Source organism: Rana temporaria, chromosome 2 (assembly GCF_905171775.1).
Source record: "Rana temporaria chromosome 2, aRanTem1.1, whole genome shotgun sequence".
Classification (NCBI taxonomy): Eukaryota; Metazoa; Chordata; class Amphibia; order Anura; family Ranidae; genus Rana; species Rana temporaria.
In genome coordinates, this window is record NC_053490.1 from 326,499,707 (window position 1) to 326,524,565 (window position 24,859).

Genomic DNA, 24,859 nt, shown 5'->3' on the forward strand with positions numbered 1-24,859 from the left:
GTGCATATGCACATTTATATACACATTCATTCTAACAGGTTCTTCCTCCTAAGTGGTGATTTAGAGCTCCTTTTTTTTTACATTTACCATCCAATATATTATTTATACTTCTAATTTTAATACCCTGGCCCACTCTCTTCTTTTTATGGTCAATCATATAGATGCTTTTAATAAAGGCTACAATTTGTTCAGAGTGCGGCTGTCCAGAGACAATCTTTGTTCCTGCTTTGAGGCGACTCTTCATTGGATGATTGATAGCAGCGCAGCCATTGGCTCCCGCTGCTGTCAATAAAATTGACACGGCGCGCTGGGGGGGGGGGGGGGCGGGCTTAGTGATACACTATGCAGCTATGGCCACTGACTATCACACGGGAGCGAGCCCGCAAGCCAACCCCCTTGGAGAGCGCTTCACAGAGGGGGGTCAGCTCTTGCGTGGAGGAGTCGAGACAGCTGCTGAGGGACCCCAGAAGACGAAGACTATGTGCAAAACGAACTTCACAGTGGAGGCAAGTACGGTATGTTTACTATTTAAAATAAGTAAAACCTTTACGAACTTTAAATTAAAAAAAGAAGGAGATACACTCTTCTTGCCATTATAATGGCCTACCACCAAAACATATATTCTCCTACATGTGCATTCGATTTTCTTCATCTTATTTTTACACACCAACACTAAAAAAAAAAAAAGTTTTATCCTAATTAAAAAAGGCACGGACTGTGACCATTAACCCTGACAGTAACCTAGATGGTGCCCTGTTCTAGCCTATATTTATGTTTTTTTTTTTTTTTTTTTATACATGCACACTTTGTTTATGCTCTTCTCCACTAGGAGAAAGGAAAAAAAAACCACACACATTCAATGGAGCTCCCAATGATTAGAAGTAGAACAAGATCTGTTGGCGACAGCTCTATCTCCATGCTGGGGGATACATCCAGCATAAAAGCCAAGCACATGCATGTAGTATACTTCAGAAGGCCCACCTCAGTGGGTTGAACAAATACAGTGCACTTTTAAACCTTTTCTTTTTGAAGATTTAACCCTAAATTTGCCTGGCCTCTGAAACCCAAGAGGCAGTCATGTTAAAAGCTCAATAACTGGATCCTGGATCTCTCCAGTGATCTAAAATATAGTGCAATTACATCAAGAATTAGGAGCCGTCTGTCTCTTGGATGCTGTTGCATTCTTTGTTCTTTCTGGTCATATCTTCGGATGTCGATCTCCATTTGTAGTTCCTCAAGGTGAAGTAGCATGTGGAACTTCTCACTGTAATTGCTGAAGTCTAAAGCCGATAAAAGCATGTTCCTGAAATGGGAATGCTTAAGGTAACCATACATGTTAAAAACAGTGAGGAGAGTTTAGACTTTGAAGACTTAAAAGACCTCGTCACCAGGCCTTATTCTTATTTTACTAGGGCATTTACTAAAACTTTAACAGTACTCCCTATTCCCACCTGTGATGTACCCTTCAGTTTAGCAACTGCAGAGTTATAGGTTCCGTCAAACTCTTCTCAGTACCTATAATTTTGAAACTACTACGTGGAATGATTTAGCTGTGAAAAGCGGTGTTGGCCCAAAGCCTTCCCTTCCTGAGGTTGCAGTCACTCATAGCAAGTGAAGGCATGGGATGACAACTTATGCACTGTACACACGATCGGTGCTTTAGCCCGACCAAACTCACATCGGAATTCCGAAGGAATTCCATCGGAGGAAAAGAGAACATATTCTCTACGTAATCTCCGATGGAATTCATCGGAATTTCCTATGGGGCATACACACGGTCGGAATTTCCGATGGAAAAAGTCCATCTCACTTTTTCCATCGGAAATTCTGATCGTGTGTACGAGACCTAAGGGGGATGACATTTAGACATTTTTAATCTCAGCTGAATATTGTGCTCAATTACATTAGTTATGACTAGCAAAGAAAATTTTGCAATTTTTCCTGCAAGAATTCCCAGCTCTCCTGGGGGGGGGGAAGAAGTCTCTATTTTTACTTTTGTTTAAAATTTGGATGTGGCTGCACTGTCTGGAGCACATTCGCTTTTCATCCAGAGACTGATAAGTTCAACATGACAGCTTGAGTAGGACTGGTAGCTCTTAGTCAATGCTTCCTACTTTTTCAACAATCTCAAAAAGCCCCTACCATTTTGCTAGAATTTGCTCTCAAAAGTTGCAAATACGACTATCACTAGGCTAACTCAATCACTGGGCTGAAACTATGACCTTGGTTGACAACTTTTACAATTGGCTTTGAGCTCTCTGACTATGAGCATTATGTTTGCCATTCTGTCTTGTATTTGCACAGTGTGTTCAACTATGCTCTGATCGGATGTACCCTCTATTTCATGTCTCTGAAACCACATCCAGTAGTTAATAGGGGTGTTGACTGCAAACCAACTAAAAAAAGGGGGGTGGGTGCCTGAGAAATCTCCCATATGGAAAAATGAATGAGGCAGTAACCGTTCCAATTAGGACTATGTTTTCCAACCACTTTGAGAATCCCCACTTTCTTGAGAATCCTTTTTAGACAGGGGGCCAGTTTATGGTCCTTTAGAGGTGCTGGGCTATGACTATGTGGAGTAGAAAAGGTCCCAAAGTAAAATGGGGAAATAAACATGCCCCATCGTTGGTCTCAGTGGGAGGAGCTGTGCCCCATCATTGGTGCCATGGGGAGGAATTGTGCCCCTTGACTAGTCTCAGTGGGGGGGGGGTTATGCCCCATTGTTTGTATCAGTGAATGAAATAATGCCCCAAGGGCTAAATAAAAGCAGGCAAAAAAAGGACAGCATCTGGCCCTCAGGCTGCAGTTTGGAGACCACTGATCCAACTCAGTTTGGTGGTGATGCATAGAAATTCATAGGTGCTTACATTTTTAACAACTTCCAAAGCTCATTCATAACCTTAGACATACTGTAAAACAGGGCCCCTTGATTAGTCAGGATCTCAGACATAAGCCCTGTTCTCTTGAACATTTGAAACAACTTCAAGGTCAAATTAGGTATTTCTTGAAAAAGGTACAGTCTCCAGTTATTGGGCATCATAATCCATAACTAAAAGCAGTGGCGCACTAAGGGGTTCTCACTTGCTGGGGGTGCTGTGGTCTCATGCCATGTTCTTGTTGCATGGTGCTGCATTGGAAATGGCAGGCAGCCACAGCTTGCTAGCCAGCTCACGGCCACTGCTTTATTAACAGCGGGAGACCAGAGCGAGAGGATGATATGAAGAGTAGAGAGAATAACTCTCACTTTGAGATCCTACTGGTCTTCTAGTGAGTTTGGGAGGGTGTAGTCTGTACTGAAAGGTCTGCACTTTACATCATGCAATGCCATCAGGGAGGCATGCAATTACCCCCAAATCCATTCTGCAGCAGGACAGCGACCCCAAACATAAAGGCCAATGTTATTAAGAAGTGAACTATCTACAGCGAATAAAGAGTAACAAGGAGTCCTAGAAGTGATGGTTTGGCCCTCACAAAGCCTGCGTCATTGGATTTGATTGACAGCAGCGGGAGTCAATGTCTGCGCTGCTATCAATTTATCCAATTAAGAGACAATCAGCCATAGGATGCATTAAGGTGAAAAAACACAAAGGTTTAGAACCCCTTTAACACTTCTATTTCTGAAAGTATTCTTAATTTACAGCATTTTTTTTACACCTGCCTAAAACATTTGTACAGAAATTTAAGCCCGAGGTGTTCAAATACTAAATACCACATTTAGACTTGTGCATCGTGGTTATGTGCAGTAACACAACTTAGCATGTCTAAGGGGGTTGGTTTACTAAAGGCGAACATGCTGTGCAATTTGCAAGTGCAGTTGCACCAATTTTCCCCAGAGCTTGGTGAATGTTTCCGATTTTCTGGATGTTTGTTCTGCCACACAATTGCAGGCTCACCAACTTCTAAAAGTTATAAAGCATGATAACCTGTGTTTTACAAAGATACGAAAAAATAGGCATTTCTTAGGAGTATAAAAGCACCCAATTAACTATGCTCAGTCTTTGTTACACTGCCTAATTGACTTTTAACCATAAAAGCCAGACATTTTACTTGTTGTGGCTATTGTATTTATTAATTATACTGTTTAAATAAATATCGATCATTTTTATTTGGAGTTGTTGGCCTATTTGAATTTGTCAGTAGAAATATGCTCTTCCAGTACATTTCTGATGCGTGAAAAAAATAAATAAAAAAATCTAATAAATGTTCTCATGAGTTGGTAACCCTGTGTGAGCAGGTGCATCAGGAAATAAAGCCGGATACACATGCACATTTAATCTTGTCAAAGTGCTAGGTATGGACATGGCTCATCCTCATGGTTACAGTCATCTCAGCCTGGCCAGTTATTCCCCCTCCACTTTGTAGTTACATTCCGATTCAATGTATGCCTTCTTTAGGTGAAAAGAAGTCTGGACGACTGTACTCCTATGCAATTTCTTTATTCAAGTCCAGCGGCCACTAGAAGGCTGTGTGGGGGTGTTGGCATATTGTTTATACAGACATTGGTGCAACAACTAGTCTTATTTTACCAAGATTAGTAGTTCTGCCAATAGGTGGCTGAATCACTTTAAAGCTTGTATAATGTAATGCTCTTCCTAGTGAAACTAAAGTAATTTCCTGTCTGTGTACCTGTTTTTTTCCAATAAAGCAATAAGGGTTTAGTTGTGTATCCAAGCACTTTGCCTTCCCAACATTTCTAACTCACGAAGGACACTTTCTTTAAAACGTACCTTTGTTCTGTAAATGCTGGCGTGGAATTAGTTTTCATTTTTTCTTTTGAGAACATTCCTGCTCTTATGCTGTGCTTCAGGCGTAAAGATAGAAGGAAGTCACCAAGAGGAACTTCCCTTTCCAATTCAGAACTGAAAGACCTAGATAGATAGATAGATACACACAAATATATTCAAGTCAAAGTAGGTCATACAAGTTTAAATATGTGAAATACATCTGAATCATGAGCACAGACTATTGTTAATTAATCCCAGATAGTACAATGTCACATTTCATCTAATACCAGATCTCCTATTTTCTGAGAAAAAAATAAAATAAAAAATTTATAATCTCCTGTGTCAAAGTTTAGAGGGAGCAGTGACATCACCTCTTCTAGGTGACAGGACTAGGGACTGGTTGCTTGACGCAAGCACTGCATTGTGGGGAGTAGGTCACATTCTTCTCATATCTGGAAGCACCTGGTATTTTGCTGCGACATCCATCCACAAGTTAGCGGTGGGGAAACATTGTGAGGGGGCGTTTAAAATGTGATTTGTGCCCTGAATAAGGTGGTGTCATGTGTCTTTAACCACTGGAGAAAAAGGTATGTTACAACCCCGTCCTGCCCAGGCCATTATTCTGTTTTCAGAACTGATATTTTGACAATTACATGGGCCAAGCAACACTGTACACAAATGGCTTTCATACAATTTCTTTGAGACAGAGCCTTCTTTTGGTGGCATTTAATGACCACTGGGCCACGCTCATTGGCTCTACACCTTCGTTCATGATCTGCACTGTCCAATGGACCGCACAATCACACTTAGTGCTCATTAGTGTAGCAGAGGGCACGCATAAGCATCTAAAAGGAGGAGAGGTCATTTTAAAAATAGCCTCCTGCTTACCTACCCCTGTACCGTTCAGCCTTTGATATACAGTGTTAAAAAGCAAAGTCTACAAAACATTAATAGTGCCTAAAGAGTACCTCTAAAAATACACTCTTGGTCTCAAATCCTTTTGAAAAATAGCAGTGGAACGTTCTGCATATACAGCTATAATTATGCAGTGTGAAATTCTCTAAGGCACTGCTGGCCCGACTACAAGTTTGCTGAGATTAGCAGCGATTTTCAGTGTTGCCACTACCATGTTGCTCAAGGTTTTCCTTGCTGGAGGGCAAGCTGTATGCGATGACCTTTAGAAAAGCAGCTCTCCGATTCTGCTTCATTTATTTTGTGTATGTTTTCTGAACCTCTTCTGCAGCTGCTTGAGGGGCCGTTCTGGCATGAGAAGTCATAACTCTGTCCCAACGCCACACAGAAACCGCACCAAAAAAAAAAATACAACATGGCACAGGGAAAAAAAAAGCTCAGGGAGCCCAGAGGTATTGCTGGAAAGTAATGCCCTCTTTTTGCCTTTTTGGGGAAAAACCTTCCGCAGTTCAGGTCCACTTAAGCAAGAGCAGCTAAAGAACCATGCAAACTTAAATTTTACCTGGTTCATAAAAGTGCAATGCAAATGTGGCTAGAAAGGAAATGGTCTAATTTTCTGTATAAAGTGCCTTGAAAAATTTTCATACCTCCTTGAAATTTTCCACATTTTGTCATGTTGCAACCAAAAAATTACCAGTTGCACTTGCCGGTAACAGGTGTTCTAAGAAATATTCCAGGACAGTACACCTGAGATGATGGGAAAACAATCAAAAACAGAGTTTAAAAGGCCCCCACCCTTCCCTCTGTCCCTCAGTTATGACAAAGTATTAGCCCACACCAGTGCAAGAGGGTAAATTCTGTGAGACTTGAAACATCACCGAGAAAAAAGGGTGGGGAAGTAGGCCTGCCGACCTGGAAGATTTCCTAGAAAAAGCATTACCGGTAAGTGTAACTGGTAATTTTCTCCAGTCATCTTCCAGGATGGCACACCTGAGACGATGAGCAAGAAGTTCAGGCTTACCTTAGGGTGGGACCACCACCTGTAGTACCTTCCTGCCGAACGCCAGGTCCTGAGGAGACAACAGCTCCACTCTGTAGTGCCTCAGGAAGGTGTTTTGACTCATCAGTGTGGCTGCCCTGCAGATCTTGTGAAAGTGCCTGCCCCGTCTGCCCAGGAGGTCGGCAATTATCTAGTCAAGTGAGCTTTAATGTGAGCTGGGATAGGTCTACCCGAGTACTCGAAGGCTATCATGATAGTCTGTTTAATCCACCTGGCTATCGTCAACTTGGAGGCCTGGAGACCCTTTCTCTGGCCATAGAAACTAACCAATAGATGATTGATCTCATAAAACATCTCACCCTCTCCAGATAGACCAGTAGACACAGTCTAATGTCTAGTAAATGACCTCAATCATTCTTGGGGTTCTGACAAAAAAAAATTAGGGAAGTAGAATTTCCTGTGACCTGTGAAAATTTGAGGTCACCTTCGGTAAATACAAGGGGTCCTATCTGAGGATAACCCTATATTTTAGGAGCAACAGAAAGGGCTCTTTAATGGTCAGAGCCTGCAAGTCGCCAACCCTTATGGCTGTCGTAATCGCCAGAAGAAAGGCCATTTTAAGGGAAAGAAATTTAACTAAAGTCTGAGCCACCAGCGCAAAAGGCCCTTTAGTTAGGGCGTCTAGTACCAGGGACAAGTCCCACAGTGGAAACCTGTGTTTTTGTTCTCACCGGGGGTTACCGTCTCCCTGGCTGACAAAAATCCTTATGGAGGAGGTTCAGGGTGAGTCTACTATACAAAAAACAGATAGGACGGCGACTATTGACCGCTAGACCTTGATCAACCCCCCTCCTGGAGGAAGTCCAGGACCATCGGGACTGTTTGGAGAGTACCTACCCAAGTCCGAGTCCAGCGAGAGAAGACTTTCCAAACCTTTGCATAAATCTGTCTAGTGACTGTTTTCCTACTTAGAAAAAGTGTATCAATCACCTTCTCCAAACACCCCCTATGCCTCAGAATCTTCCTCTCAAGTACCAGCCCATCAGGATAAGGAACCCTGGGTCGGGATGTAAAACCAGCCCCTGACAGAGGAGATCGAGCCTGGACGGGAGAGGCAACGGAAATACACAAACCGACCACCTCTTCAGGGTGGGGAACCATGCCCTCCTTGGCCGCAATTAGAATGAGGCACCCATTTGGGACAGCTTCTGCAACCCCGGGGGATGAGCACCAGGTGAGGGAACGTGTATGCTAGGCCGAACGCCCAGCTCTGGGCTAAAGCATCCAAACTTTTCTGTAAGCAAAAAAAAAAAAAAAACTAATTTAGCTCCCACTCTCACTGAATAATGGGCTCCCTGAGCATTGAGGGACCCTCTTATATGGACTGCCGAGACTGAGGGAATTCTCTTCTCTGCCTTTGGATTTCCTGGGTCAGCTTCATTAGCTTGCAGGACCTTGGTCCTTCCTGGTGGTTTAGGTAGGACACAACCACTGCACTTCCCTCCCCTGGACCTTGAAAACATCTAACACTTTCCAGATTGCATTCATCGCATTTAATTGCATTTATCGCATTTGCAAATCTTATACTTTCCCTGCCACATTTTAACATATATTTTTAATTCTGTAGCGCGGGTTCATTTTTTCATTTCACTTTCCAGACTGCCATGAGCTTCCTGAAACTGGAGGAAGCCCTGCTCTGCCCATGGTCCCTGGGCATAGAGATCCCCAGCCCCAGGCACTCACGTCCATTGTCACGCTCAACGGCTCTTGTTGGGTCCAGGCCTGTTCAACCCACCCCCTCCCCCCGACAGGTTGCTCCAACTCAGCCAGTCTAGAGAGTCTATTACCTCCCCTGAGATAGATACTTTTACGTACAAGGATTCCCTTCTTCTATGCCAGGAGGAGAGAAGGAATCCTTGGAGCCCCGATAGTGGAGCTGGGCTCAGGGTACCACTGGGATGCATGATGTCATAACCCCCAGTACCCTCATGATGGTCCTCAGAGATTCAGAGATGTCCCTCCGGCTTTGTGGGAAGCGGACACAGCCCTCTGCAAATTTGTGATCTTTTCCTGGGGAAGGAAAACCTTTTGAGCCACTGAATCTACTACGTAACCTAGATACACCTTGGACTGCGAGGGATCCAGGGAGGATTTCTCCTGGCTGACCATCCAACCTAGAGATTCTGGAGTGGACAACACTTTGTCCCAGTCTGACGGAAGTCGTTCTAGGGCCGGACTGTAGATTCGCACATCATCCAAATAAGGGCTCAATGCTACCCCCTGGAGGTGAAGAAAATACATCTCGGCGAGAACCTTCGTAAAATTCTCGGACTGGCCGCCAGGCCGAAGGGGGAGCGCCTTGAACTGCCAGTGTTGGACACCCTAACCTGTTTCAGGGGGACTCTTCTGAATCCTGCTGCTCCCCCCCAAGTACTTCTTGGGGACAATATCCCCCCTGGGAAGGCAAAGCCCTATTAGACCCCACTTCCACCACTGGTCTGCCCTAGGTCTGATGCCCATGGGGTGGGACCTCAGCCCCAGGCCTTGGTCTGGAGAAAAAAAAAAAAGTGTTTGCTGCATCCTGTGGGAAACGCAATCAATAACAGAGGGACAGGGGGAAGGGTGGGGCCTTATAAACTCTGTAGTTGATTGCGTTTCCAGTCAGGTGGGACCCATCATCTCCGGTGTGCCGTCCTGGAAGATGACTGGAGAAATGGCAGGGGCGTACCTAGTGCATTTGGCACCCGGAGCGGATCCTATATCTGGCACCCCCCCCCCACCTTAAAATGTAAAAACACCCCACTGTGCTCCCTGCATCCTTAAATATCTCTTTGTCACTGTCGTGTACATTACACAGCACCCCTGGACCCCTTTACATTACACAGCACCTCTGGACCCCTTTACATTACACAGCACCTCTGGACCCCTATACATTACACAGCACCTCTGGACCCCTTTACATTACACAGCACCCTGCACCCCTTTACATTAGGGTCTGGTGTTATCTAGGAGTACAGGGGGGGTCTGTAGTTATCTAGGAGCACAGGGGGTATAGGGGGGTCTGGTGTTAACACCAGACCCCATATACCCCCTGTAATTCTAGACAACACCAGACCCCCCTATACTCCTAGATAACACCATACCCCCTGTACTCCTAGTTATCTAGGAGTACAGGGGGTATAGTGGGGTCTGGTGTAAACTAGGAGTATAGTGGGATCTGGTGTTAACTAGGAGTACAGGGGGTATAGGGGGGTCTGGTGTAAACTAGGAGTATAGTGGGATCTGGTGTTAACTAGGAGTACAGGGGGTATAGGGGGGTCTGGTGTAAACTAGGAGTATAGTGGGATCTGGTGTTAACTAGGAGTACAGGGGGTATAGGGGGGTCTGGTCTTATCTAGGAGTATAGAAGGTATGTGTTTGGGTGACTCCAGCTTGTGGCAGACAATCTATGTATATTGTATAGGTACAATGGAGTCCAGGTTTTGTTTCCTGTGCCTCTTTAGCCCCCACCACTGTTTGGTCGCACCCACTTTTTGCTGTGGTGCGCACAGCGTGCTGCAGGTCACCATCTCCCTAAAATGTCCCTCATTCTCAAGTTCCAAAGTTGGGAGGTATGCACTATATGTGTTTGCAACGTGTTCCCATTTACACAACATGCCTACATTTTATTTTTTATATATTTCTTACCTTTTAGGAGGAGGTGTCATGACTAACTGAAAGGCGTTTTGAAAAATGTTAAGAGTAAAGCCCCAAACACATGGGCCAAATGTCAGCCAACATCAACCGGTTCAATAAAAAACAGCCGACATTTGGCCCAATGTGTATGGCAGCCGGTCTGACAGTGTAAGTGCAGGCCGGTCGTACCTTCTGTCAATGCGAGCATGCTGGGAAAACCAGCAGCCGACCGAATTAATGATCATCACTCTCAGCCAATGGCAGCGAGCACCGATTGAATAGTTCTGGCGAGGGCGTCTCCCCTGTCAGAACACAACAGTTCAGCATGGGAGATCGCTGTACTAACATCAGATTGTTTGTTTTGTTTTTACGCTGCTCCCACAGTACAGACAGGATTAAAGTGGGAGTAAACGCCCATGGAAGGTTTTTACCTATAGGTACCGCAAATATCTCCTAAATGTACACCATTAAGGAGATCTTTACTTGTGAAGCTGCTGGTGACAGCACTGGCTCATGCGCTCTGAAGGAATGGCATACCCGTGCTGTTTCTTCAGAGCCCTGTGCCATGAACAGGGTCTCCCGTATGCATGTAGGTGTCATCCCAATGCGGCCAAAGTTTTTATTTTTACTCATCATTACTGTATATTGACAAGTGTTTATCATAGAATTAGCTATATCATAGAAACGACTCATGTAATTAAAAAGTAGAAAAAGTTGAAAAAGAGTGAGAAAAAAAAAGGAAGAAGAGCAGAAAATAAGAAAGTTTAATTAGGCACTGACCCATTTGGTGGTATGCCATCCACCTCTATCCTCTCTACTTTCTTAAGAAGATTTCTTTGATAAGGAACATATCTTGTTGTTGGAGCCAGATCCTCTGCTAATTTACTGGTAGACACAGCAGATATAAACCTTCCAATAAGAAAACCATCTCCAGTTTCACCATTTCCTTTCAGGAATTCAAACACAAGGGTTACAGGAAAATATCCAGAGAAAGCAGTCGAGGCACGAATCTGAACGTCATACACAGCTCCTGCAATGAAGGAAAAAGAAGTGACTACATGCTTGTTACAGACCAAAGAGTTGCTCATTTACAGGATGCTGGTTCTTGGTCTAACTCAATTGGGTTATACATGAGCATTTGCTTCAGGAGACCTCCCACCGGATGGTGTTCCCATTTTCCATCCATCCTGTGGTTCTTTTTCCCCTGATTTCTCTATAAAAAGCAAAACGATCTCCAGGTCAGCAAGCAGAGTCCATGAGGCTGAGATGCCCCCATGTGAAAGGGACCTTAAGCCTCGTACACACGATCAGATATCTGATGGAATCTAATCCGATGGATTTTTTTCATCGGATATCCGATGAAGCCGACTTTCATCAGTCTTGCCTACATACCATTTGTCAAAAATCCGACCGTGCCAAAACACGGTGACGTAAAACACTACGACATACTGAGAAAAATTAAGTTCAATGCTTCCGAGCATGCATCGACTTGATTTTGAGCATGCGTGTATTTTTGACCGATAGAAAAAAACGATCGCCTGTGTGGCAGTCAATCGTTTTTTTTATCCATAGGAAAAAAATATGTTCTATTTTTTTTCACCGATGGGGCCCACACACAATCGGTTTGTCCGATGAAAACAGTCCATTGGTCTGTTTTCATCGGACAAACTGATTGCGTGTACAGGGCTTTAGGCTGCTTTCACACTGACGTTTTTCAAGCGCTTTTGCAGGAAATTAAAAAAACAGAAAAAAAACTCCCCACCTGAAGAAAAATGCTTCCCTTTAAAAGCTCTATGAGAGTGTTCACACTGGGGTGGTGCATTTCTGTTGCGGTGTAAAAAAATCCTGCTTGCAGCATTTTTTGAGAATGTTTGGGGGGGGGGGGGTGAGAACACACACACAAATGAATGGGAACCACCTCAAATCCACCAAGGGTTTTTGGTGCAGTTTGAGTCACATGTCCATAAAAAAATAAAAATGGATAATAAAAAAAAAAATAATGCACTGCAAAAACGCTTCATTAACGCATAGGTGTTTAACAGGCAGTTTTGCTGGAAACCACTGTGAAAGCAGCCCAAGCTAGAAATACATGAAAATAAAATGGATTTTACATCTTGACCAGAGATACAAAGTTTATTAACTTTCAAACTTATTATATTTATATACACTGGACCAGTGTAACTGTGTCTAAAATATCCATACCTGAAATTCCTCTTTGATGTGGCCCCAATAACATGAAACTAGAAGGATTTCTGGGATTTAACTGTAGCGCCTGGCTACTTTTATAGCAGGTGCTGTTGTAAATTTAGAAGTGGTTCAGAGTTAATTGACTCTGACCAGGTTTATTTGGCTAAATTTAAGGCCTCTGTTTCAGCCCTGGCTGTACTGGGCGCCTATACTTCAGTGACCCCCAGACGGTAGGTTGCAGCAGTAGAATCAGGGTCGTGTGGATACTTCTCCTCGGCAGCCAACCAGGAGGGTTGATCGCCTCGCTGTGCATGCTGGGGTGGGGTATTTAAGGTCCAGACGCCATTGGTCATGGTCGTCACCGCCCTGTGCCTTCCACCTGGGCAGTCGTCCCACCCCCCCCATGTGTGGCCCTCCTGGCCGGGGTGTGTATGTATGTATGTATGTATGTATGTGTGTATGTGTGTATGTGTGTATGTGTGTATGTGTGTATGTGTGTATGTATGTGTGTATGTGTGTGTGTATGTATGTATGTGTGTGTTGCTGTGTTCCTGGCTCTGGGACCACATGGGTATGGAGCACCAATCTACCTCGTAGGCAGATTGAGTCTACAAATTTACAAGTGGTCCTGTGCTGTCCGTCCAAAGTGGAGGAAGCCGATCGACGGAGAACCTGTCTGGGGGACACCGAGCACGAGGCTGGTGTCATAGGAGAGGCCTATCTGCTCATCGAAGGACACTTCGTATCCGAGAGGCTGGACAGTGGTCGCCTGTCAGTACCTGATGCACCTGAAGCTTTTTGAAGGAGATCCGGGTGCTGAATCCTGTTGAGAAGGATTTTGGACCGAGATGGTCTCCAGCCTTTAGGAGGGTCTGTGGCAAAGACTTTAACCTGAAGTTCCGAGTGACACTCTGGCTGCTAGGCTGGTGAGAGATGCCTATCCGGGTGCACTATACCCACTCTGGCTAGAGTGGTGAAGTTTATCATTGGAAGCAGGACTGTTTCCGCACCAATTAACCCTGAATCCTCCATTTCCATTTCTTCTATCCCTTCACCTACTCCTATTTCTATAGTTTTTCCCCGGCTGGGTAATAAAAGCACAGAAAAGACACTGACATTGACTTTATTACAGCTCTCATCCAGTACCATAGACGGCGAGAAGACAGAGGCAACGTGCCACCCAAATCAAACCAGCAGTTCCTTCGGGGGTAGTGCTACATTTAATTACTATAGTAGAACATTACAGATATTTTTAACTAATGCTTTCCTACATCTAGTGGGTTGAGCTTCAGTCTTATTCCATTTTCCCACCCTTTCTTCCTGCCCTGTCGCCCCTTCCTCGTCTTCCTTCTGTTTCCTGGATCTTCCTCAGGTGTCCCGAGGGGGCCCACTCGTTTTTGTTCTGTATAGTGGTGGCCTATAATCAGCAGAGGTGGCTCTTTAATTGGGCAGTCGCCTAAGGGCTCTCTCACAGGGGCCTCCAGGCCGCCTAATTTGCCTCTGCTCAATCACTGTGTGCACTGGATCCGTGTAACTTTCTGAAGCCATTTTTAATTGCTTGAATTTTTTTTTACCCATTATGGGCACGAGTGGGCCCCCCCCCCCCGTGTCCAAGTTTTGTTTAAGGCCTCACAAAGCCTAGAGCCGCCTCTAATAGGCAGTAAAACAGAACAAAATCTATACTTGGGCTTATCTGTCAAGCAAGCACATTGCGAGTATTGAATTCTGGGAGGACTGTTCTCCACCAAGGCCGGACTTCAAATCGTAGTGGGCAGGCTAAAATGTACCAAGTTGATCAATTAACTTGAGTACAAATCAGCCTGCTTGATTTACCTGCAATTATTGCTAGCGGCCAGGAGAATACAATGTCTCAGCAGGAGGAATTCACCCGTTACTGTCTGTGCTGATGGGGGAAATCGCACAAGTTTCACTTCCTGCAACCCGTGGTTACAGGAAAGAAATTCACACCGTCTATGGCCTGCTCAAGTTTATCTTCTGTCATGGGTAATAATTTACAAATGCAAGGCGTGATACGCCACTGGTCATATTCTTCTACTAGACATTCTTTAGACAATACTGTTCTGCACCTTGTTAAGTGACACTTGATACTTTTGCCTGTGGTCCACTACTGTCTGTTCTGGTCTTTTACACAATAAAAAAAACAAACAAACAAAAAAAAAACAAACACACACACACACACACACACACACACACACACGTCAGCCTTACACAAACCATAACACGGTTCTTACCTGGACTCAACAGTAAAGTTTTAGAAGCAGACACACTGTGCTCATCATGGAAAGAAAAGATACCCATCCTACGTAAACATTTGTACTGGACAAAAGTCACTGACTCATTAGATGTGTTCTTAATAGAAATGGGCAAGAACTTTTCCTCATTTGGTGGTAGAGGAAACCTTATACGACCATCAGTGAGGTCATGCTCGGATGTAATCTGAATGCCATTTTTCCCACAGATGAATGCTCGTCTAAAAAAAAAAAAAAAAAAAAAAAAAAAAAACACACAACATTACCAATTAGCAATTTCACCCAAAATATAGTACAGTAAAACCTTGGTTTGTGAGCATAATTCGTTCCAGAAACATACTTGTAATCCAAAGCACTTGTATATCAAAGCATTTTTTTTTACAGGGTATAAAAGAGAAGAGAGGCACCTCCAAGTGTAGCAATAAGTTTCTAAATGTTGTACCTTCATTAAATGTAACCATATTGCTATACTTAGAGACACCTCTCTTTTTTATACTGAGTTGTGACATGATGCTACTCTTAGATCAAGACATCGCTTGTGTATAAAGACAAATTTTATTAAAACATTTTGCTTGTCTTGCAAAACGCTCTCAAACCAAGTTACTCTCAAACCAAGGTTTTACTGCATTTCAAAATGATAGATCACCTGTTACTCTTCAGCCACTGAATAATTTTACGTGCTTTTGGTTTTGAATAGCTCGTCCCACCCTGAGCAGGGGGAATAATCATAGGTTCATTGCCTCTGTGAATGGCTACCCACTGATCTGTCAGTGATGACGTTACCCTAGCATCCTATAAAAACATAACAAAAAAGAAATAGGTTAGTAGAGATGTCAGAACTGTGAATTGGTTACCTGTTCGATCTAAAATGTAATGAGCATTATTTAAACCGCCAACAAGAAAACAATTGATGGTGGTTCCATTAAGCAACTTTCAGTTGTAGAGCAACTGAGTGCTTTATGTAATTATCATTCACACCAATTTAGATGCCCTAGTCAGGTGGAACCCCCCAAAAAAAAAAAAAATATTGCATGGTTTCAAGCTGGCTAAACTTTTAACGTGCAAATCATTAGAAACAGAACACAGAGCCCCATTTTATGGAAATCAATTTAGTAGAACTGATCTTTAAACCTGGAACTGTTGGAATACATTTACATTTTTGTTAGAGCAGGGTCTAACACTCCAGCCATTGCTTATTCAGTCAATTTCCCCTTGGGAATGACTCGGTTGAAACGCGTTAAGGTGGAGCTTTTGCCAAAGGCACCACACCCACCAGAGGTGGCTGCGATTTTGTGTACATGCACAATACTTTGTTAAATAAATCTGTAGGTTGCACTATGGACTGTTCTCTTATTTCTTACATGGGCTTTATATACATGGCAGAGTGGAGATGCAGACAGTGAATTCCTGCTGTACCATAGAATATCCTGCTGCAATTTCCCATATGGTTTCAGAACTGTGGATAGGTGATCAAAAAAAAAAAAAAAAAAGAGAAAACCTGGGGGGCGTGACCGGAAGTAGTCTTGGATGGAAGCCTAAATTTCCAGCTCTCTCTCAGCCCTTAGCAATTAGGCACTTTCCGCCTCACCTACATGGGTGGTTCCAGGACGACCCTCTCCACTAAAGCTTGGGGATAATCACAGCCCCTGCCAGGCTCCTCCTTGGACCTTCTTCCCGCCGTCTGACATGCCCCTGGGTAGAACAGGCAATATGGTGCTGGGCGCCTCCACCGCCAGCACAAGGGCCTTCCATGCAGCTCTCCCCCTCAGCATTGGGCCCCCACAGACTTCCAGCACCCAGCGACGTGCACCAGAGACACCTCCTCATGATCTGGAGCGTTAAGTCCCCCGAGTTGGCCTCTTCCCGCAGCCACCCCCTACCCCCCCCTCAGCAACCGATGGGCACTGCTCAGATTCCACCCATAACTCCCCAGTGGCACTCCTACCAAGGATGACTTTAGACAGCTAATAGAGGATGTGAAATCCACCTGCCGCTTGGAGATCCAAGCCCTCGAGTGAGGCCTCAAACACCTAGCAGACAGAGTGGAAATGGCAGAGGAGGAAATACAGGAAACCAAATTAGCGGTCCACAGGACCCAACTTCAGGGTGCAGACCATCGCTCCTTACTCAGGGACATGCAATGCCATGTCGAGGACCTGGACAACAGAGGGAGGAGAAATAACAGAGTACGAGGAGTTCCGGAGAGGCTCTGAGGACAAACAATCTACATTACAGTCCCTGTTCAACAACCTGATCGGTGAACCCCCTGCTAAACCTATTGAAGTGGACAGAGCTCACCGTGCCCTGTGTCCTAAAGGAGCCTCCTCCAAGCCCCAAGACATCATTTGCAGGCCAAGTTCCTACCCCTTGAAAGAGGAAATTATGAGAAAGGCCCATCTCGCCCGCAAGGTGACTCTTGATGATGTTCAGATACAGCTATACCCAAATCTTTCTTGGATCACCCCGCAAAAACTGAGACGTATCCAACCACTTTTGCACACTCTACAAGATGAAAATATTCCCTACCGCTGGGGATTCCTTTTTAGTCTTACAGCGAAACATCATTGCGACCGGTCGCCCAGATTTTGTCGAACCCTGGCATAAGATATGTGATCACTGCCGCCTTTACGCAAGACACTGCATGATCGGAGTGATAGTGTAACAGAATAAGTTGTCTGAGAAGGATGATGCCTTCCCCTTTAAGTAATCATGTAATGCACTGCATCTCTGTCAAAACATTTATAAATACAATTTTATAAAAAAAAAAAAAAAAAAAACACCCGTTATATGACTGCATATAAACTGGGGTCCTTTCATTCATTAAGAGGCTGCAACTGGTGGTGTATTCATGAGGTTGCATACTGACATTCACAAGCGGAAGAATACATGCAATTATTACTTGATCATTTATATTAAAAAGGTGGTGGTGTACTTTCATCACGTTTATGCTTATTGATTTCAGAGTGGATTACTTATCCAGAACACATAAAATAGTGGCATTACCCACCAAATTATACATTTTGATGGGTTTAAAGTTTAACATTGTATGATATAATAGTCATATAGCAATTTAACTACTTCCCACCCGGCCACTTCACATATACGGCAGGGTGGGCGCTGTCTCCTGAGTGGACGTTCAGGAACGTCCCTCAGAAGGAGGGGGATTGTGCGCATTCCCGCGCAGCGGCCCGATGCACTTGTGTCACCCGGATACAGTGCATCATAGATCGGCAGGAGGGCTCCGTGATTGGCCCTCCTGATCACATGATGGCCGTGTCCAATCACAGCCGTCATGTGATGTAAACAAGGAGCCGGTTGCTAGGTGATCGGCTCTCCTCACACAGAAGTCGTGGGGGAGGAGAGGAGGGTAGATCGCTGCAGCTGGCTGGTGATCAGCGAGTACGAGCTGTTTTTTCAGCTTTTTACTCACTGATCACCAGTCTATTGTCCCACTCAGTGGGAAAAACATGTCCCCAAAACACATGTCCCCAAAACACATGTGCCAATGATCATTTGCGTACATATGTGCGTAATCACACAAACCAATTATTGTACACTTGACTGATTTTTTTTTTTACCAAAAACATGTAGAATACATTTTGGCCTAAATTTATAATATAAATGTAGCGCTGGTGGTAATAAGCACTCAAATCAACTGAGTAGCTAAAACAAATCAGACAAAAAGTCCATGTACGTGAATATATAAAACGTAATGTGAAAAAATGTCTCAATACAAAATGTGGATAAACGCTACGTAAATCATGGAACCGACATGCCTTCCGACTATATGAAGTAGATGTGAATCTGCTTACCAGATCCAGAGGATCTACCTGTCAGATGCCCCAGTTGAAGTCCCTTTGGACGAAACGCGTAGGTCTTGATACGCCTACTCCCCATATTTCCTTTATTCCATTTTATCCTATTTTGTGATCACTTTGTCATTTTTTGTTGGTTTTATTACAATAAAACCCAGATTATTTTTGACCTGCACCATTTGGAGAACGGTTTTCTTTTTCCTTGCATGATCTGCTGGATAAAGTTTTTTGGAGTTTCATCTTCGTGTTTTACCATGTGGGTGTTTTCTTTCACTATTTAACACCTGCCGGAAGTAAGGAGTTTCCTTGTTCCTTTGGGTCCATTCCTGTTATTTGGATTGTCATCCACCCATCGAGAGGTTTCCAGCGAAGGATTGTCGGGTTCCAATAAGGCCACGCGTGTGGCCCTTCAGAATCGTCAGACAAGTTGAGTTGATTCGTTTGGGAGCTCCCAAGCCTTCATGATCTGCTGTCGCTGACAGGTAGATCCTCTGGATCTGGTAAGCGTATTCCGTCTACAATATAGTCGGAAGGAATGTCGGTTCCATAATGATTTCTGTGGGCATTTTGCTTTGCTTTTTTGTAGGTTGAGCACCATGCACCAATTTTTCCATGTCAAGTGATAAAATTAAAAAAGGGACACTGAACTGAACTTTTCCTTTATGCTGCTGTGATCTGACTAAAGGGAGGCTACATTTAGGCTTCATTGTCCTACTATATGTAGTAATGTAGCCACCCTCTCTTGGCTACTCCTGAGATGAACTAGGGACTATGGTCTGCATAGAAAAGTGCACGACTGAAACAAACATGTACTGCTCCTTCCAAGAAAAACAGAAGTGAGGAGAGAAAGGAGAGGTTCAAGAGCTCACAAAAAAACAAACAAAAAAAAAAAACACACAGGGCCACCAAAGTAGTGGATGTATATAGATTACCGTATTTATTCGGCGTATAACGTGAACTTTTTTTCCCCTTAAAATCAGGGGAAAATCGTGGGTGCGCGTTATCCGCCGATCCGCACGCCGCCGATGACCTATACCGAGCGCAGTACACTCGGCTAGGCTCGGCCACGCTCGGCTCTGCTCGCGGTCACACCCTGTGCCGCCTCCTAGCCTTTATGCGTGAGGAGCCTAGCCGAGTGTACTGCGCTCAGTACCGGACAAGGCCAAGGCCACCAATGGACGCCGGGCAAGACACCGATGAGGGGCATTCAAACTAAGCAATTCATTTTTTTTCCCTGAAATTTCCCTTCTAGACTTGGGGTGCGCGCTATACGCCGAAGCGCACTATAACCAGATAAATACGGTATTTTTGGAAAAATAAGGATATTGTTTAGGGTCACTAATGCATACATCTTTAACCACTTGCCTACCGGGCAATTCTGACACTTCTCTCATGTTACAGTCAGTGTTTTTTTTTTGCTAGACAATTACCAAGAACGTACATACTCTCACAAAAGCGAGTACACCCCTCACATTTTTGTAAATAATTACAACTTTTTATGTGACAACACTAAAGAAAGTACATGTTTTTGTGTTTGGGGTCATTATGTTTGATTATTGCCCTCTGGTCCAGTGTGTGTGTGTGTGTGTGTGTGTGTGTGTGTGTGTGTGTGTGTGTGTGTGTGTGTGTGTGTGTGTGTGTGTGTACGAGGCTTTCAGGTTTCTGGTCAAGAAAACTGCCTAAAATCTTGACCAGAAAAATAGAGAACCTGCTCTCTATTTTCTCGTTGTGAAACCTGAGAGTGTGTATACTTACCTGTCGCTGTGGAAACCCATGCATGCTCGAAATGACTTTGACGCATGCGCGGTAGCTTCCTAGGCATAGGTAGGGTGCAGCAAGATGGCGGCATCGAATGTGACGAGCGCATGCTCGTCGTACGCGATGACGTCACTGCGTTCTTGCCATTTAAAAGAACAGCGGTTCTTTTGAATGGAGTGTCTGTACACTCGGGCGGCAAGAGATTCTTGCCAAGAATCTCGTCAGGAAAACAACGTTTTTTTCTGAAGAGATTATGGCCCCTGTGTACAGGGCTTGAGGGGTGTACTCCCTTTTATTGCCAGCAGTTTAGACATTAATGGTTGTGTGTTGAGTTATTTTGGAGGGGACAGCAAATTTACACTGTTATACAAGCTGTATACTCACTACTTTACATTGTAGCAGTGTTATTTCTCCAGTGTTGTCAACATGAAAAGATATATTAAAATATTTACAAAAATGTGAGGGGTGTACTCACTTTTGTGAGATACTAGTGAAGAGAGGCACCACTTTGCCCCTCCTACCTGGGCCTATCCGGTGCTTGAGGCGCCTGCTTCCGCCAGTGCTGCGGATCTCTCCCCCATCGTGCATAGAGCACAGCGGGGCGCTGGAGAAAGCCACCTGGCTTTTTAAACTTCCTGGTCCCAGAGTCTACCCCAAGGTCTGTAGGCCGGAAACAGACACTGGCCTACAGACCCGCCCTGACTTCTGCGTTCCAAGCAACCAGAACCACTGTTGCCACGCTCCAAACAGAAAGTCCCATCGTCGGAAATAACGTCACCCGCCGGTCTTGACCAATATGCAAGGGCAGCAGCGTGATCATAGCACACGCTTGCCCCCCCCCCGAGCCAAAACCTGCAGCCCCCAGGCACACAGACCCGATCCTCCCTGCAGGCCATCTAAGCTGGAGAGGCCAGAGACTCCAGAACCGAGGGGGGTGCTGGGATGAAAAAAAGATTCCTAGAAGGTAAGCTTACCCCACACCCCTCTCCCTTGGTCCCTGCAGCGTTTCCACAATGGCACAAAGGTAACACAACTGGCCATGGTGGAAGAGGAGGGATTTTAAAGGCTGCAAGTGTTTCCTGGAAAAATTGGCAGAGCTATGCTCTCCCAAGCTGTCCTGAAAGGCGATAAGGGAAAATAAGGGAAAATAAAAATCAAGTGGAGTCTTCAGTCCTCCAAGGCCATAAAGATGAGCGGGCCTTAACTGCTCTCTATTGCAAGCCATTGCTGGTGCCAGATAGGTTCTGGGATTCCCAGATCGGTCAGGGAAGCAGTGGGAGGTTGAGGCACCCATCCTGTCGCTTCTAAAAGTGATCCAATGGCGAATTGGATCACTTTCATCTTGTAAAGCAGGGGTGTTGCGGAACAAGTCCCATCATGCCTCTGCCTGTGGGAGTCATGCTTGCAACTATCAGCCTTGCAGTGCCTCATGGACATTTTTGTTCCACAACAGCTGAAGGGCCGCCAATTTGACACCTGTGTTGTAGAGAATCAAGGGCTAAAAAAAAAAAAAAAAAAGCATATTATTGCAGCCATACCCCGGTATTCCACTTGCCAACCAGGATGCCATTTGTCTGTGTTCTGGTCAGCAAGTGGTTGAAGAAAGGACAAATGCTGTATCACACCCTCTGAACAAAAGCTGGATCACTACCCCAGAAAAACAGGGGCCCAAATCTTGTATCCACCTAATTAAGGATAGGCATCCAGTACATTAACCCCTTTATGATGGAGAGTAAAACAAATCCTAATGGCTCAACATAGCTTTACAATTTTGACATGTGTTCGTAAAAACTGTACTTCGTAGTGTATCCAGGTGACTTGTACCTTGCTTTTTTTAGAGGACAAATTGGGCTTTTTTCTGGTTGTAAATGGTAATGACATCTCCCGTTTTTTTTTTTTTTTATCAAAATAGAAAACCAGCAGAAAAAAAAAAAAAAAAAAAAAAAGAAGGGGGGGGGGGGGGACGGACACACAGTGACTGATCATTGTGATAGCCAATCAGAGGCTATCACAGCGATCGGGAACTGGGCCTTATGATATGTAGTACGGGACCCAAGGCTCACAGTGAGAAACTGTTCTCTGTGCTGAGAAAACGCTGCCAAAACAAAAATCACAAGAATGCATATATGTGGTCCCACGGATAAAAGACCCACTTCTGTGAAGCCACATGTGTACCGTCGGTAAGAAGGGGTTAAAGATGGCAAACATGCTGTTGCACAACTGACCAACAAAAAAACTGCATGGAGTGTTAACACTGATTGGCTAACTGACTTTAATTGACAGCAGCGGGAGCCAATGGTGCTGTGTTTCAGCCAATCGGGAGGGAGCGTTCCAGAACTGCAGGGACATCGCTGGATAGAGATGGGGGGTCAGGTAAATATAAGGGGAGCTGAGGCACACAAAATGCTTTTTATCTTAATGCTTAGAATGCAGCAAGATGATAATAAAAAATAAAAACACCACCCACCGCATTATATACTGCAGCAGGGTGGCTCTATTGTGCAAAACAACGTACCTGTACGTTGTGTCATGCACTAGATACTGTGGGAGCCAATACCCGATGTCCGCCACCGTCTGTGAACTAAGGGCTGGACCACACTGGATTGCAAGCAAGCATTTTTTGAACATTTTTGATAACCCATTTCAGTGGGCTGCAAACCGCGTGGAAATGCTTGGAATACACAAAAGGTGCAGTGGGCACGACTTTTCAGATCTTACTTTACTAAACTCCATAGTACTGTGGTACTATGCGGTTTGGTGGCTGCACCGCAGGAGCGCATTTTCTAGATGCATCTCGGGTGTCATTAACAATAATGGCATTCATGCACATCCAATAAGGGCAGTGAATCCCACCTTGCAACTGGTGTAAATGGACACTTAGTCCTGTTATTTTCACTGTACACCAACAACAGAAGTTATTCTGCAAGTTAATGATGAACTGGGCATTCCCATTACATTGCACTGAACAGCTGAGGAGGTTCTGCAACAAATCAAAGCTACTAAAATTTCCGTTACAGTAATTAGTATGACTTACCAAAATACAGCTGGAAAACTGAGCACCTACCTTGAACAGTTGAATGTTGTTACCATTTTTCACAGCTTTCCCAATCATTTCAAGTCCATAGATTGTTGAGGAAAAATTTGTTAAATCATTATGCCTAAAACAAAAAAACAAGAAACAAAAAGTATTTTTTATTTTTTTTTGCTTCTATAGGAAAGATATTTATAAAATTATCAAAACTAGAAATAGCAGAAGGAAGTGCATGCCCGTTTTCCCACATCACTTGTAAAACAAAATCCTTGTTTGTGTATACACACCGGAATTGTTATAATTTTTTTTTAATACTACTAATGGCAGTGATCAGTGACTTACAAAATGGGACTGCGATAGTGCGGCGGTAAATCTGACAAAGCCAGTCGCCTGTCATGCACCTTTGGACAGCCGAGATGAGTCAGAAAAACCAGAAGTAAGGGCACAGGATTCGCCAATCACACACACCACAGCAGGGAACAATGCTATAGAGGGAGTGCTCAGGGCGCAGAGCTCAGTGCCCAGAGGACTTTCTAAAGGAAGCCAATAGAGCCTCTTGTTTGCATGGGGGGGGGGGGGGGGCTGCTCCCCCTATGGGCATTGTAGGAGGGCTCACTGAAGGAAAGCTATATGGGAATGTCCCATCATCAGCCAACAGGTGGAGCAGCCATGCACTTGGGAAGCCTTTTGAGAGAGTGGAGAACTCTAAGGCTACTTTCACACTTGGGCATTGCGCCATCGGCGGTAAAGAGCCACTATTTTTTTAACGTTTTACCGTAGCTTTTTGGGTGCCATTTGGCCGCTTTTAACCCCCGCTAGCAGGCCGAAAAAAGGCTAAAACTGCTCACAAAGCACCGCGCCTCAAAGATGTGGCTGGCCGGACTTTGAGCACCCTGCCAGCGCACTGCTCAAGTGTGAAAGGAGCAGCTTGTTCAGGGCGCTTTGCAGGCGCTATTTTTAGTGCTATAGCGCCTGCAAAGCACCTCAGTGTGAAAATAGCCTAAAAGTAAACAAAGAAAAAGGAAAGCGCCTCTAAGTGTAGCAGCAAGGGGTTTATTATACACAAAACAAGATTAAGAACACTCACAAAAAGGTGGTGTGAAAAGACTGCATCTGAATAAATCAGTCGGTCTGCAGTCTCAGGCCACAGCAGCAGCCATCCAGCAGCATAGGAATCCAAAGTTCGGAAAGATGGCCACCTGGGAACTTCCGGGACCAGCGTGGAGTGCAAGCATGAAGTGACGTCACACAGCAAGGGGCGGTAATGTGTTTCAGTGCATGCTCAGTCGCTCCTTTGGCAAACCACCAAGGAACCACTGAGCATGCTCCGAAACCCCTTGCTGCTACACTTAAAGGCACTGTCCTTTGTTGCTATAATAGCTTGATGAAAATCAAGCGTCACTGCTAAAGGTACCTGAAAAAACATGGTTGCAACACAGTTGTCCTATTCAGTTCTATAGAGTGAAGAGGCACGCAGCATCACCTGC

The 24,859-nt window shown here is 44.6% G+C and overlaps 1 protein-coding gene across 2 annotated transcripts in view; it reads right to left on the reverse strand.

The window, feature by feature from the left end:
- Positions 1–24,859, reverse strand: part of LOC120927052 (putative helicase MOV-10) — a 112,283-nt gene that overhangs the window by 53,269 nt on the left and 34,155 nt on the right. For both annotated transcript variants that reach the window (XM_040337482.1, XM_040337483.1), the window contains exons 2-7: positions 23,406–23,499; positions 15,415–15,560; positions 14,751–14,989; positions 11,092–11,341; positions 4,728–4,868; positions 1,141–1,303 (exon numbers count right to left, since the gene is read on the reverse strand). In XM_040337482.1, the coding sequence (XP_040193416.1) occupies positions 1,141–1,303; positions 4,728–4,868; positions 11,092–11,341; positions 14,751–14,989; positions 15,415–15,560; positions 23,406–23,499 (1,033 nt within the window). The remainder of the gene's footprint in view (positions 1–1,140; positions 1,304–4,727; positions 4,869–11,091; positions 11,342–14,750; positions 14,990–15,414; positions 15,561–23,405; positions 23,500–24,859) is intronic.